This window comes from Falco peregrinus, chromosome 3, assembly GCF_023634155.1.
Source record: "Falco peregrinus isolate bFalPer1 chromosome 3, bFalPer1.pri, whole genome shotgun sequence".
Lineage (NCBI taxonomy): Eukaryota > Metazoa > Chordata > Aves > Falconiformes > Falconidae > Falco > Falco peregrinus.
This window is the reverse complement of record NC_073723.1, coordinates 58,126,771-58,142,647: the sequence shown is the minus strand read 5'-3', so window position 1 is coordinate 58,142,647 and position 15,877 is coordinate 58,126,771. Positions and strand designations below refer to the sequence as shown.

The window sequence follows — 15,877 nt, the reverse complement described above, 5'->3', positions numbered from 1 at the left end:
TCTTTCATAAATGGGCAGTGCCTAGCAAATTGAGCAGCCTTATTAGAGCAAGGTCAGATCCATATCGCTTTCACTGGAGTTTTGATTTTGTTCTATTGTTACCCTCTTCTCTTCTGGAATTTCTCCCTCTTTCAAACTGACTTATGACTGGCATACATGTATATTCTTTCCATTGTGCCAGAAGACTACCAGCACAATAGAAATAGTTTCTGTATTTACATTTTAATTTAGCATTATTTGTTAAAGGTGACTGCATCAAAATCTGTGCATTTAACCTTCTTGCTACCTTTATCAAAGGAATACCATTTGCAAGGGGATATTTTTTTCTGTATGAAACTGAAGTTCAATCAATAGCTTCAGTGGGTTTAAGGTTATAATAAGTAGATTGCTAATAGGCTAAATATAATCTCTGGTGCCATTGTTTAGAATGGCCCCAGCCTTTTCAGACTGCTGCTAAGTGTTTAAAGAGCAAGTGTGTGTATACATAGCAATAGATATGTCCCCTGAGTTCAACTGATCATTAAGGTAAGAAGGAGTGACCCTCTCTGCTACCTGGGGATGACAAACGGCATTCAGGAAGATAGTGGGATACACGTCTGCTTTAGCAGGCCAGCCTGCCTTGTGCAAATACTCTTGATTTATCAACAAAATAGCACAACCCTCATTTGTTTTTTGTCCCAAGACAGACATTGTCATGCCAGGTAATATGCAGAAATTACTGATCTGCAGCACGTCTCTTTGGGGTTTCTAAGGCACCTGTCATCTTACCCAACAATGCTTATTACCTAATATATAGCTTTTCTCACTCCCAAACTCTTCACAGATGAGAGACAAGAGAAGAGACATTTTGACTCATCCAGGATCAAGTTCAACATTGACCATGCAGCAGCCAGAATCTAGCATTTGGTCTGCTGGGAATTTCCTTTCAGATAGAAAGACTTTAGCATTACCTACCAATCTCAGCTCCGGGTCTTGAGCTTGGAGAGGTGATTTCCTAAGACAAGCCTGCAGCAATTTCCCATTATGCCCCACAATGGACACTTGAGGTACTCCCAAAAAAAGGACAAAATCTGGGTAAAGCCTGTGAGCCCTGCACAGCAATTTGGCTGCAACAAAGCTGATGTATCAATAATACGTGTGGACAGCATGGAGCTTGAGCTGGAAAACCCTGTCAGCCCCTAGCATGCTCAGCCTGAGGCTAGCCCAGGTGGCCCCAGGGTACAGCCAGCCACCACACAGGCAGCCTATGTGTGGGAAGATGCTTACCTCAGCCTCTGAGCATGACAGTGGCTGTCAGCAGCATCCACCTTCCCAGCCTGATGGGCTGCCACATCTGGGACACCATGGTATGCGGAGTCAGGTGGTCAGGAAGCTTTTGTTAGGCAAAGCAGTTTGTTATGACAGGATGGGGCTTCAGTGGTCTTCTACAAGCACTGCCCAGTAAGCACATGGAGTTCCTCTGCAGTTCTTGCTCCCTTTTTGTACCAGAAGTAACTTCCATAACTGGTTTGCAGGAGTGCTTTAGAAGGACTTTCTAGTGCCCTTTCAGCCAGTCAGTGTTCTAGACCATGGAATGAGAAATTCCTTCTTTGCCACTCTTCTGTTTCACTGACACTGCTGAATATGTTAAATCCTTCTAAGCAATCAGATGAACACCCACAAAACATGTGATTTGATGATATCATGCCTTTTCCTCCTTCAGTCTACCTTTGCAATGGTTTCTTACAGAAATGTTTTTTTTTTTAAAAAAATCACTTAGCAATCTGGCAAGTGCACAGTTATTTTAAGCTTCTTTAATGATAAATTACTATCTTTAGTCAACCTAAGATTGGTGTCTGTGTATCACCTGGTCTTTTATAAGATGCTGAACACCCTTCTGTCATCATGACTGAAATGTGCTTGGTACAACCTGCCTAGATACATAAATGGCCTCAGCCACCATAGTACAGGATTTATCACACCCAGGGAACATGGGATGGGGTGTTCCTCCCGTGGTGCAGGTAGGAACAGCATAGAAACTGAGACACAGGCAAGTAAACTGTCTTAGCTCAGATCACAGGAAAAGGTTCTTACAAAACTGAGGTTTAGACACTGGTTTCTCAGATCTCAAGCAAATACCCTGAACAGGGGAGACCTCGCAGAACTGGACTTGTGGTTTCATATTTCTTAAGACCCTTTTTATTGCATGCTGCTAAAGAAAATGATGCTTAGCACGAGGCTTCATACTGTGTCTGTCCTTTCTCTGACACTCCGCAGTTTGCTAGACGTGATTTGCGTGCGGTTTACCCTAATAAAAACCCTTGCTGGGAATATATGTTGACATTGACTAGTGGTATGTGGGGCTAGAAAAAATAGAGAACTCAGTCTCAGCCATGAGTCTGGTGGACTTGAAACAGCTGGACCACAACTTCCACTATGTCATTGCCAGAAACAGAATGTCTTATGAGGAAATGAGAACTAGAACGTGACTATAAGTACCAAAACAGCTCTGGGAGATGCAGCAGTTGCTTGAGTAGGATGGTATTTAAAGGTTCCCTCATTTATGGATATGCTGTTATCCTCAGAGATGTGATCTGATGGCCTCTTTCTCTTTAACAGTGTTTGGGGCTGTCAGTCTGGGACGGCTGTTTTCTTCCTCTGTGAAGTTGGAGGAGATACAGGAGCAACTCTATCTTGAAACCCCTTTGTAATTAGCAGTTGTTTTGAGGAAGGGATCAGCATCTGGAAACAGGCAAGTGTTAAGATAAAATATGTCCATGCAACTAAATTGGCAGTGGCCACTCAGATGTGGGTGCAAGGTGAATGGTTCCATGCTGATATTTCAAATTCATAGACTGTCAGAAAAGTTACTTCTCCAAGTATCACCTGAGGAAAGGGCCCACAGTCATTCTGTTACAAGCAATTGGCTGTAATGAGGCAGTAAATTCTGCTGTGCTTTACAGTCATATGTGCTATGAAGGCTCTCTTTACTCATGTGGTCAATAGAGACATGGGAGAAATTGGCAACAACTTTGGAGGCTTCGACAGAGAGCTCACCAGCAGCAGGTAACTGCTGGCTAAGACACATTAGGGGTGCTGTTATGAAAAGGATAGTAACAAATGTATAAGTTGTACATTTTCACAAAATATTTCCATTTTTATTCTCAGAAATCAGGAACATGCCTGGTGCTAAGGCAAGCCAGTGTGAAACTGCTGACCACTCAGTTCCAGGTGGGTATTTAATGCAACTCGCACATTTCAGCATCTACTTCTTTTGTGATTTTTAACAATACAGAGTTCTCCTTTTTTTCCAGTATCAGTGACTTTTCCCCTTGCTGCGTTATTAATAGTGCTGTCTTTTAATGTCTGGTGAACAAAATATCATTTAAAAGAAACTGAGACATGGAAGAGTATCAAACCATTGTGGATGGCACTGGTGGATGTACAGTTGTTTGCCCAACAGCTTGGACCAGAGAAGGGGTAATTTATACATATGTTAAATACATATGTATATGTTAAATATGTATAAATATATATGTATATGTTAAATACATATATTAAAGTAATTTATACATATGTTTAGCTTTAAAATATCGAATAAAGTACAGACATCACCAAGTTTTCGGAGACTCTGCACATGCTTAATTTTTGCAGGGTGGAAAACTAGCAACTGCAGAGTGCTTAGTCGTGGAATTGGGCAGAACATTTCAGAAGTAATTTTGCTGGAGCTCTGGCATTTCTGAAAAAAAAAAAAGGCTTTTGCCTAGCCCTACTTATCAGATGTTTATCTGTATGCCTGTCTCTTAAATCTTGGAGATTTTAATTTGAGATGTTAATCTTTTAGCCACTTCTCTACTGAATATTCTGTTGATCTGAGAGCCAAATCTTGTATACCTAGCCTGTACTGGATATTAAAAATAACCTATTTAGTCAGTGAAGTGAACAGCTGTAAAGGTGGCCTGGTTAGAAGGGGAAATTACCGAGCAAAAGATATTGTCTGTTAAAAAATACTGACAGAGAAAGGGCTGTCAGCCTGGAACTACGAGCCTGGAAACCATACAATAACATCCTGTGAACCATACAAAAACATCCTTGAAAAGTCCAGCTGGCCTCTCTGAAGTCCAGCCAGGGTACCTAGAAACCAGGGATAGAAACCACAGATACCACCAATAAGCACAAAGCAAGTGACTGCAATGGCAATGTATCATCTGAGAAGGTGGAAAACAGTCTGAAAAAATAAAATGTATCTGAAGGAACTGAAACCAGCATCATCTATTGGCTGTTACAGGTGAAAATCGTTTGCTGCTCAATGTCCTTCTCCCTGTTATGTCTCTGTAATATAAAAAGGACTTAATTTTTATCCAAAATGGAGCCTCTCTCTTTCTAAGAACTTCCCAGGTGAATTCCATATGACCTTTCTATGAGCTCCTGGGCTCTCCCCAGGGACACCTGGCTGAAACCAGAGTCTGTGATGTGGATCATTTTGGCAGTGAGACTCTGCATACTGTCTTATCAGCTGTCTGTCCTCCCCTCTTTTGGGGATGGTTGGTCCCTCTCTGAGATCTGTTTGTTCAGCCCTTTTGGGATGGTTTGGCTCCTTCTGAAAACTAATTCACTTCATATCAATATTATATTTATTCATATAAGTAATCTATCATAACTTTATCTGCTGTTATATTGTTGATAAGTTTGCTTCACTAATGATAAACTGTAGTAATCTGTCATAGTAAATAGCTACTGGCTGCTGCTGTTATTGGTTGTACTACAATACTGATGGATGCTATTACTGATTGATAACACACTATTGTTTGATATGGTATTATTAATTGCCGATTGCAGTTTGTAACAGCTTGATATATATTCATACATATTCATTTTATTAATCATAGCTGTTTGCTAGTGGCGATTTTTGTCGTAGTGTACTAGCTTGTGATGATTTTTGTGATATTTGTGGTAATTTGTAATGAAGTAGAGAAATTTAGAGGGTTAAGCTTCCATGTTCTTGTGTATTACAGAATCCTACAAACAGCCAGTTGTGATCTCTCCATACATGTAGACCAGGTAATCCTTTAGGTCATGACAGGCAGAAACTGACCTTTTGCTGTGAGCTTAAAATGCTTGGTATGGTGGAGTCCTACTCCAGAACTAGCACTTCAGACCCCTGCAGGAGGACAAATAATGCCTGGTACAGTGTTGCTGTGGCCATATCCTGACAGGCACGGTTGGACATGCTTGCTGTTTGCAGACCTTCTGATTTAAGAGGACAGAAACAGTAAAAAGCTGCAGCTACTACCGGACTGGAGTTGCCACTGTGCATGCTCATGTACCATGTGGCTTGGGACATGCCACCGCACTACCCTGACTGTAGAGTTTGCGGAGGAGAGTGGGCTTGAGTCTCATGGGCTCAGGCCTGTCAGCATTCACTCTTTTCTTCACTCTGCTCTGTGGATTGAGCCTTCACATATCCTTGCTTGTGAAAGCAATCAGCAACTTTCAGCTTGCCGAAGTCCAAGAGAATAATACAGCCCAAAAAAGAGGCTCATCAAAAAATTCAAAAGAAGCCATCTTATGTGTTGAAAGAGTAGTTTCTGTGATGATGATTTCCAGCAAGGGAGGGGGCCAGAGGGAAAGTCACCATTTCAGATAGCTGGTATGAAGTGGGCTTTTTTTTCTTTTTTGATAATCACCCCACCAATATTGCTTCCATAAAGAAACCAGGTTAAGAAGGGTGCTCAGTCTTTACTGATTTTCAGGGGGAAATGTCAAATGTTCTTGCTTGGGATTGAGAGCCACATTGCTTTGGTGTCAGTAATTAATTTTGTGTGCCAAATGCAAACATACTTGCATTTGGTGACACTTTCTCATAAAGAAAAAAACATCTCTGTGTTGTATCTTTCATGGCATCCATGTGGTTCCAGTTATTTGTTTTGTTTCCTAGTTTATGTGGAAGTTACTAGTCAACATGGTAAGGAAATATTGTTGTATTTCCAGTCAAAAGGCAACACGGCCCTATTGTTTTTAACTGTATTAGAAGAGTACATGTTTTAGTTGGTGTCAAAACTAAAATGATCTTAGAGCTTATTTCAGACAGAAGCTATTTCCCTGGCAGTGCGTGTAACTTTCTACTCAGAGATGTCCTTCCCTCCCAGTATACCCTTTTCATGTCTCTACCCTCACACAGAGATGCAAACTAGCCCCTCTTCTGGGGAAGCTGTACAGCTTGTCTTGTCTGGCATCATAGCTGGCAGGTGGAACTGATGTCTACTGCTAATAGGAAGCTGTGTACATAAAGGATTGTGCTTTTATCTGTAAGTCTTTGTTTATGATTTGGCCTAGGAGATGCTTTTCTTTAAATCTGCGCAACAGAGGGCGTGCTTTACTTTTTTTAATTGCTGGGGGCTTGTTCCCAAATATAATTCTTTAAAAACTAAAAACTCAGTAGTTGAACTGCATATGCTACCATTGTCTGCTAGCAAATGCTTGGGCCCCAAGTGTTGGTCTGTTTGCTGAAGCAATTGGTCATTTTAGGGGAATTCTGTTCAGTATTAAGATCTAAAAGAGCCTACTCTAAAATAACCTGGGTTTCCTTTCCTGAGAGCAGGAGGTGTGACAACAGGGGTGCTTCTCTGTCTTAATTTGATATCTGAAAAGTGTGACTTGGCTTTCCTGTTTAATTTTTTGCTCCTGCTTCGATGGAGTTTAAAAGGAAGGTGAAAAGGGTTTATTATCAGCTACCCACACCACAGAAGTAGGCACACACACATTTGGCAGTGCAACACAGGCTGATGAGGTGGTTGGGGGGGAAGGTTTAAAATATCTGCTGTCTCAACTCCCTGCTTGCTTCAGAGAAATAGGGAAAAGATTGATAGCCATTCCTCAAGCGACTAGCATTACTTAATCTTTTTCATCATACAGTTTTATTATGCTATGCTTTTATATGTCATCCTTGAATCAGGATGCCAAACAATTGCTATTCTGCGTGAATTTCAGATATATCACTGATGTGCTAACAGATGAAGAATCTTATAGTAAGTCATCTTCCTTCAAAGCTGGACTTTGGTACCATCATCTTCCTAATCCTTGAATTTTTGGTCAGAGTAGCTCACCCAGGAATATTCCAGCAGCCTGTGAAACTAAGACAGGTTGGAGGGACAACTGTAATGATGAAATCTGGAGGGTGAGGAGAAGTTGTTGTTCAGTATAATTTGGTATTTATACTTGTTGTCCTCCAGAAATACTCCAAAATGGCCTGTTTGGGAAAAAGGAAAGGGGTGAGCCTAAACAGATCTGTGCCTGATGAAAACCATTACTCTGCATGTCTTAGAGAATGGGAAGACAACTGTGTGAGAGGAAGCTTGTTGTTTGCTAGCATCTCATGTGTTTCAGGACTGCAAAGTCAGACATCTGGTTTGTGCTACATTGATGACTTTTTGCCATATAACTCTTTGTGTTGGATTAGCAAGAAGATTATGCTGTTCTCCACTTTTTCCAAGGATTTATCTGGTTTGCAGTTCTCTTGCAATGAAGTATCTAGGGAGAAGAGGGAAGGAGTTATTCAGCAAAATCAACCTATTTGATTAAAATGATGGAAAAAAAGAAGTCAAAACCTCCAATCCTTCAGATTCCTCACAGAACATTCTTTGATGCACTATTTAACAAAATAATCCTCTGTTGGCTAAAGCACAGCCTGAGTTCAAACCATCCTCATCTGCAGTTTTCCCAATAAGGCAAAGTGTTAGTGTTACAATCCTGTCTATGATCAAGAACATGCCCAAGGAATTAAGGTAGAAATGGAAGTCTCTTTATGTTGGTATGTAACAGCAGGTTTGCATGGGTGCAGCTGTGTTGGCTTAAGCAAGGAGTTTATGCACTCAGAAGAGTGGTATCAGTAAACCAGAAGCGTGATCATTAAGAGTGTTAATGAAAGCACCTAAAATCTGTGATTGCATAGCTGTGTTTACAAACACAGTGCCCTTAACTTGCAATAACTTCACAGATGAGAAATGGGGGTGTCTCCTTCAAAGACAACATGAACCTGAAAAGTTTGATAATTGCTGGTTTCTTCTAGAGCTTCTGGTTGCTGGCTTTGAGGGATACTCTGGAACTGTCAGCAGCAGAGGGCCCTTAGCATCCTTCATAAGGCAGCATCCTTATTGCCAGAGAGAGTTGCATGTGCTTGGCTTTCTGTGAAATATTGTGAAAGGTTTGGGCAGTTTATTGGTGTCAGATTTAGTTAATACAGCTGGGATTTATCTTCTGGGAAATACACACCTTGGTATATCTAGAAATAGTGTTGCTGAGTCATGGGATGTTCATACCTGGATTAAAAAAAATTATTGTATGCTACAGTTAGCTGGGTTGGGGGGTTTGGTTCAGCTGGATGTTATTGAATATATCTGATCTTATTTTCTGATGTTTTTCTGCTACCTCCTAGAAAGAAAGACAAGTCTTATTCTAAAAATGTGTAAACTAATATTATTCTAGATGCAGTGTGGTAGAGTTATTTGGAGATGTACAGCTGATGTAACTTTGCTTGCAGTTACGCACATAGGCCTTGAGACAAGGCTGGACAATGTATGGTAAACAATAGTATTGAGCATTATTCTTCTGTGGTTTATGATTTGAACAGATGGACTAGACCTAGTCTAACTCTTCCAGGTCTATGATATGGGCAGCAATGACTTTGCTTCTGTATCTGTCTCAGGCACTTCTTTCTACCAGTGCATAATGCTGCATTGCAGGAAAACAGTGATGGTGTGGTGAAGCTAAGGGCTGATGACAAATGAAGATAAAGGTGTTTCCACTGATTTATAGGAACAAAACATTGCTCTTTTTATTTTCAGAGTAGGATGAAGCTCACTCACAAGGGAAGAGAAGTAATAAGAAAGTTCTTTCTGTAAGACAGTGATGCTGAAATTGTAAATTCTGGTTTACGGATTGTAGTTTACTGCTGCATTAATCGTTCAGAGTGTTCTATATCTTGTTCCAAATATGCATCTAGGTTCAAAGTAAAGGTGGGTGTAGATCTGCAGGATGTTATTTGCAGATGCAGATTTATACAAGAAATGATTGGCCCAGACAAAATAATGGTGAATATCACTTTTTGCTACTATACTACATTATTTTCTATTTAAAACCAGTAGACAAAATATCTGTCATTACATGCATTTCTTGACAAATATTTTTTTCTTCCTTCTTCCAATCCTGAATAATGATGGCAAAAAATGTTGATATATATCAACTAAAAGCAGTACTGGACATGACCGAAGTAGATGTATTACTAAGAATTTTATCCTGTATTTCAGTGCCAGAACTTCCACTCAAGTCTGCAGGGGAACCCACACTTCCAGGATTGTCTTTTAGAAGATTTAAAGTGCCTTTAATATCCAGGGAGGCTTCCAGAGTAAAGCCTGTTAATAATTATTTCATCAAGATATGGCCAAAAATAAACTGGAAAAGAGGTTTTCCAAACTAGAATATTTAAATTAAAATAAATAATTAGATGGAAGTCACACATTTATTCTGTTGACTGCTATGGGCTGGATTCTTTGACCCATGTGTTCCCTGACACACCACAGCTGCCAATCTACTCTGGGTGCTGCAGTGCAGCGCGGAGCTTTCATGGGATGCTATATATCATGAAATGCTGAACCAGAAACTCTGTGAATACAGGATGGCAAGGACCTGAAGAGCCTGCAGAGGAACTGTGGCATCATTTTCAGATTCAAAAAAATCTCCCTTGTGTGGGAGAGAAGTGCTACTTGAGAAACTCATCTTATTTAAACTACTACATTTTTTTTCCAATAAGCTTTTCTGCTGAAAATTTCAGGCAGCCATGTCCTTGTTTTAGGGTGCTTTACTCAAGGAAAGATGCCAAGATATACTCGTTCCCACAGAAGACTCTGCCCTACTTCCTACAGCTCCTGATCTGCTTGATTCAAACCTAGTCTGAATATTGCTATAGTCATTGCAACTCAGTGTAAGTGTGGCCAAAAGTACAAAACAGACAGAATGGCAATTCCAGCTTTTTATTTCCTTTCTATTTCCTGAATTTCTACCACTTCATATCAATTTTTTAGCTCTTTTTATGAGATTTTGACAGAAAAAAATCAATAGAATCTTTCAGTGTATTTGATTCTTATTTTTCTTACCCCCAGTGGATGCAAACCAATGATGGGGAATAAAGGGAGCAATAGATTAGGTCACTAAATCAGCTGAGTTCAAACCCTTGTGGATTAAAAAGCCAGCTTTTCCAGATGAGGATATGTGTGTTCAGATGGGACATGCAACCATTTCAGTGGTTGGAGAGTTGATTTTTTTATTTCAGTGGTAATATAGTGACTCCAGTCAGTGCTGTAATGTAATGTTGATACTGTTCCTTCACATATTCAGAGTTCAGGTTTAACTAGTTATTCAGAGCACCATTAAACATATTTGCTACAGTATTTGGACACACATTTTGCACCTATATTCCCTTAAGCTTAAAGAAAAAGCTTGTTTCTAAAAAAAAATACGTAAATGGACTGTAACGCTTGCATGAGGAAAGCAGCCAACATTTAGTAAAAAATATGAATGGGCTTTTTTTTTTAAAATGTGTGGCTTCCAGTGACATTGGGAGTTCAGTTCAGAATCTGTGCTCCCAAACCACTATATTTAGTAACATTGTTAAAACCCCAGATGTACAGTATGTGCATGTCTTCACTGCTCTGCATACCCTGCTATATAATTCTTTACATTGCTTGTGGAGCAGAGAAAGCTGAGGGGGGTGGTGGGTGGGGGGAATCAATAAATGGTTTTAGAACGTGTTGTATTTTCTATAAAATGCATAGAAAGCAGTATGCTGAATCAACTGTTATTCCATCCTTTATGCTACTGAGTAACTGTTGGGAATTAAAAACAAGAACCAAGACTTGAATGTTTGTTCCTTCCTTGCAGGTCTTAGCACTGTTAGGAATTGGTGTGACAACCAGAGAACACGTGAGTATATGTATAAGTGCTTTGGGCTTTTTCCTAATTACTGCTCATTTAATGCAACTACTGCATAACCTTTGGAGCTGGTGCCAAAACTCCTTTGCATTTCTCACTACAGTTAAATACTAAGCTGAAAATTACTTGGTATCTTTGCCTTCACATTATCTCCCTGGTTCATTCTTCCCACACACCATTTCTGTGAACAACCTGGAAATATCTGATTTTTTAAGTATTATTATTACAAGAGTAACTGCTAAAACATATTCTCACATCAATGAGAAATATGAAATAATACATCCATGCTCATGATTGCCCATATGAAGGGTAGAGAAGCAAGGTACAAGAGGGTAAGTCCATGCTGCTCGGTGGAGCACACTGCAGTTCCATGAGGCAACTTGAGTAACATCTGTGCAGAAAAAGGTAGGCTAGACACTGTGGTCTGCAGAGAGCTGCAGGGCTGCTGAAGCTGATATCCCCTGCAGCCCAGGGATAATTGTCACAGCTCCCATTTTGCTCTGCGGGTTTGGTGCTTGAGTGTTTTGCTCAGCACAGCAGCATAGATGGTCACACCTGGTGGTAGCTCAGGCAGGGGCTGGGGGCCATGACTTGAGCTGAAATGGGTCCAAGGGTCGGCGTGAGGGGGGAAGGCCTCCGGTGAGGCTGGACAGGGCCAGCAAGGCCAATCCTGCCCTCAGTGCCCCGGTGGCAGCTCTCCCCGCCAGAGGGATGTGTCCACCCACCCAACAGAGATCTGGACTCAGATGGGACATTCCAGGGGACACAGAGACAGAGCAGGAACATGGGAAAGGGACATGGCAAGGAGGACTGGAGCCAGGTGTGGGGCTCAGGCAGACCCTGAGTAGCCCCAGAGCCTTGGTAGTCTTATTGGGCGGGGCGGGGGGGGCAAGGGAGGGATTCTCAAATGGCCCTCGAAAAGCCCCGAAGACCTCTGTGAGGAGTTTGCTCAGAAGCTTGGTTTCAGGCAGGGGCCAGTGCTGTGGGATGGTCAGAGGCCAGAGCCAGGCCAGGTTTGTGGGGCAAGGCTGTGCACAGCCATGGGCCTGGCTCTGTGGTGCCGGTTCAAGGCTTGAGACAGCCTGAGGGAACTGGCAGGGTGTCACAGCGGCCAGCTGCTCCCGGGGGACCCGGACTTGCACGGGGTCCCCACGGGGGCAGCAGGGCAGGGGCCGCCCAGCCCACCTGTGTCAGGAGCAAGGTTGGTGGGGGGCAGTGGGTGGCCCCAGTCCCATGCAGTGGCCACCTCCTTGGGGACAAGGACGCGGATGGGCTGAGGCCAGGCCAGGCCAGCAGTGTGTGCGTGGGGTTTGGGATCAGGCCTGATGAGGGGAACCGCAGTCAGACACAGCCCAGGTGTGACTGGGCAGGGCCATGGCAGAGCAGGGCCGTGATCACCAGGCCAGGCTGGGGTGTGGGCCCAGGGCCAGACACGTCCACAGCTGTACCACAGCTGGGAGCAGGTGCACCTGCAACGCAGCCCAGGCAGAAACTAAGGCCCATGGGCAGAGGGTGTGGGCCCCGCATCAGGGTGCTGCCTGTCAGTGCATTCAGTGCCCTATCTGGCCTTGGGTGGAATTTGGCCGGTATATGCAGCTATTTTATAAGGTTGAAACCTTTCTTTTCCCCCAAGGAAACTCGTTGCTAGCATTAGTAGTAAGTCACTGCCATCAGCTATATTTAAATACTTTTTGCATTAAATATTTTTAATGAGTCCAAAGACCAGAACTAATTCGCAGATACATCATAAATAGCAAGCTGTCAATAGACAGGCTTGTACCTTGTAGAATACCAGTCTCCAAGATAAAGTAAATTGTTTGTTATCGCACTCATCATTTTGCCAAGTCTTGACACCATATCTACAGAGCCAAAAAATGTGAATTAACAAATTCTTGGTTTTCTGCAGCAACTGGAGCCAACAGTGACAGCATTAGCATAGTTTCTCTGCTGCCAGTTTCTCATGGCAAGCCCTGCTATCAACGTATTTCATTGTGCTTCTTGCTTTCAGCTCTTGTCTGCCAGTAGATAGAAGACTTAATTTGGGAAGGGGGATGTTTTATAGTGAACTTCTATTAGGATGGGTTTGATACCCATTAGCGTAGCCTTGCTTTACAAAGTAAAGGCCAGTCCTGAACACTAGCTTTGCCTGATGGTTTGTATAACCTTTTTCTTCTTTTCACCATAACATCTGAAAACCACATCAACTTTTAATGTATTTATCCACAGAATTCCTCTGTGAATGAGGGGAGTACTATTATCCATATTACAAACTTGGGAAATTAATGTAAGGCCTGAACTAACTGAACAACTTAGCCAAGCTCCAGATGGGAAATCTGTAGTACAGCTAGAAATGGAATCCTGACTCTTATCCAAGCCTATCTTGTCTACAAGGCCATCTCTCATCTGGCTGGACTGGTCTCCAGAGGAAGGAATGATTTCCTACAGCAGAATCACTGCTATATTCACTTTAGCTGTCTCAAAATGGGAGTAGCGGTTCATTCACATAAGCAAGCACATACCAAAGCTGTGCAGCCCTGAGCGTAGTGAAGTGGGGATAAGACAGTCCAGTCCCCAGTGTACCCCAAGTCCCTGCCTGTGGACACAGTTGGGTGACCAGAGGGGGGTGAGTTGGCTCCTCAAGGAGCCTATATCCTAAAAAGATCTTGAGGCAGTCTGTGAGGCAATTGTCTGGCAGAGCTGCCCGATCAGTTCATGCAAGCATTCCTTCATTGTTTCACTACAAACTTAGCTGTCTTTGTGTAAGTTAAGGCCCTGTCCTTGTTCTGAAACAGAAGAGCCATTTTCACTTGCATTTTCACTTCACTTTTATTTATGTGGTTCAACATCCAGTTAAAGGGCAGTAATTTCCCCACTCATTCCAGTATGATTATGCCCTTTCGCACTCTGTGATTTTTTTTCAGAGTAGCTCAGTTCACTGTGTCAGGTGTAGTTGCTCTTAACATTGCAAGTATAAGCTGGCTATTTTTGGTATTGGCAGCATCACTGAACTCCACTTCATTCAAATTCTCATGTGATCTCCAATTAAATGGAGTAATTAAAATAATTTGGATTTATTGAGACACAAAGTAGGGACACTGTACAAATGTTTTTATATGAGTTGCCAGCAGCTCTTGTAATATGTTAATTTGGGAGACTTCAGGTCTTAACTTTTTATTTTTTCCTTTACACTGCCACAACAGAGTGGTATTTAAACAGCTTCTACAAGCTAAGGCCTTGAGTTATCTCCAAATCGACAGCTGCAGGTTGGGAAGTGTGAATGAAAACTTGTCTGTGCGGCTGATGGCCAGAAAGTTCCAGGGTAAGGCTCTGCAAAATGCAGCAGCAATGAGTAAATCTTTCTCTCCCCATCCTCCAAGTTAGTCTGATTAGTTTCTTCAGCTGTCATGCTTGTGATTTCTGAGCATAAGCTTCCATGCAATGCTGTAATTTTTTTTTCGTTTCATGTCATGCTGTAGGAATACACCAAAGGGCTTTGGATGTCTTTGTATTGGGCACTGTCTTTCTCTAGTTTGGAACTGGGTGTCTCTGTGAATTAGTCCAGCACTTGCTAATATGAGATTATATGCCAGTATCTGAAAGCCTTGAAAGCAGATTAGTTATACAAAAAACCCCAGTAGCAATTGACTGTGGTGATCGTTCTTAAAATGTTTCTTAAAATGGTGGTCACAGCATGCATTTGCGGGCTGCAAAGCGAAGTTAGAAGTGTGGATTGCAATTCAAGCAGGTGAAAGCGAACAGTTTGTGGCTTTGATAAAAGTACTTGAAACCTGGGCTGTATTCCATATTCAGACACTTCATAGGTGTCAGTCACTATGGTGGCAAATTCACCAAAAGTCAGACTAACTAACAGACTGTTGATTTCGATGGCTGATCAGGTAGGTGTTTGTCTCAAAATTCAGAAACAGTTAGTTCCTGCTTTTCTGACCCCTCACCTATCATGACCAGATAACTAATATTCTTTCTGGTATTGCAGCAAGGCCAGTTTTGCAACGTATCATAACACGTCAGAAATAATGTGAGTTCTAAAAGCTTGTCTAAGAAGGGAGAGCATAAAGGAAGTTGGCATTTAAGTAAAGTGGTAAGAAATTTATTGGCCCTCTCCGAGTTCATTGAATAGCTCTTGGCAAGTGGGGAAATGATGTATTTGGAGGAGGAGTGACAGAAGACAGCAAACTCTTCCAAGGCCAAATTGTGAGGCAGAATGAGTGTAGCAGTCAGCAGGGCAAATGGCAAGGACTCAGAAATGCTATGGATATGCAGAGCTGGTAAGGAACTGACTTCTAACGCCACCTGTACAGCTCTTTAAGTCATCAGCTGGGGAGTGTGAGGGATAATGAGCTGCTGGGACAGCTTACTCACTGGGAAGCATGTCCAAGAACACCCCTTCTTTTAGTAGGTCTATAGGTTCCTTTCGTAGCTTCCCAAAAGGATCTAACAATGTATTGTGCTTCATCTAAAATATCGCTCTGAATATAGCCTGCAGTTATAGTAGTCATCTTCGCAGCAGTGAAGTCTTCGTATTCTGCAAATCAAAATTCCTTGAGTACCTCCTGTTTAAGTGTGTATGTTCAAATTTTTTGAATATTCCCTTTTTTTTTTGCTTGAAATCATAGAAGTCTTATACCTAGTAATTGAAAATAGTGTATTTTCACTTTTATTCACCTTAAAGTCTGCTGTGTAGTCTGCTTTTTCAATCTTTCTGGTCTTTTGAGCAGCATAAACCTTGGACTTTCAAGGTACAAGCTTCATTTCAACAACTGCTATTGGTAGTAAACTGTACTGATAAAGGGGAACAGTGAAGTTGTAGTTAATTCCTGTACTGAAAAGCAGTAATTCTTCCAGAGCTATATATACTGGTCTGTTTAAGCATGCTATGTATGTCCACACACCG

At 41.9% G+C, this 15,877-nt stretch overlaps 1 protein-coding gene across 1 annotated transcript; it reads left to right on the top strand.

Annotated features, from left to right (window-relative positions):
* Positions 1–2,989: 2,989 nt before the first annotated feature.
* ENOSF1 (enolase superfamily member 1) lies at positions 2,990–14,629 on the top strand. The gene is given in 11 exon segments (XM_027795177.2): positions 2,990–3,045; positions 4,995–5,040; positions 6,935–7,007; positions 7,212–7,250; positions 8,048–8,085; positions 8,531–8,553; positions 8,981–9,084; positions 10,137–10,279; positions 10,915–10,952; positions 14,151–14,304; positions 14,495–14,629. Coding segments are annotated over 11 exon segments (849 nt in total).
* The last annotated feature ends 1,248 nt before the right edge of the window (positions 14,630–15,877 follow it).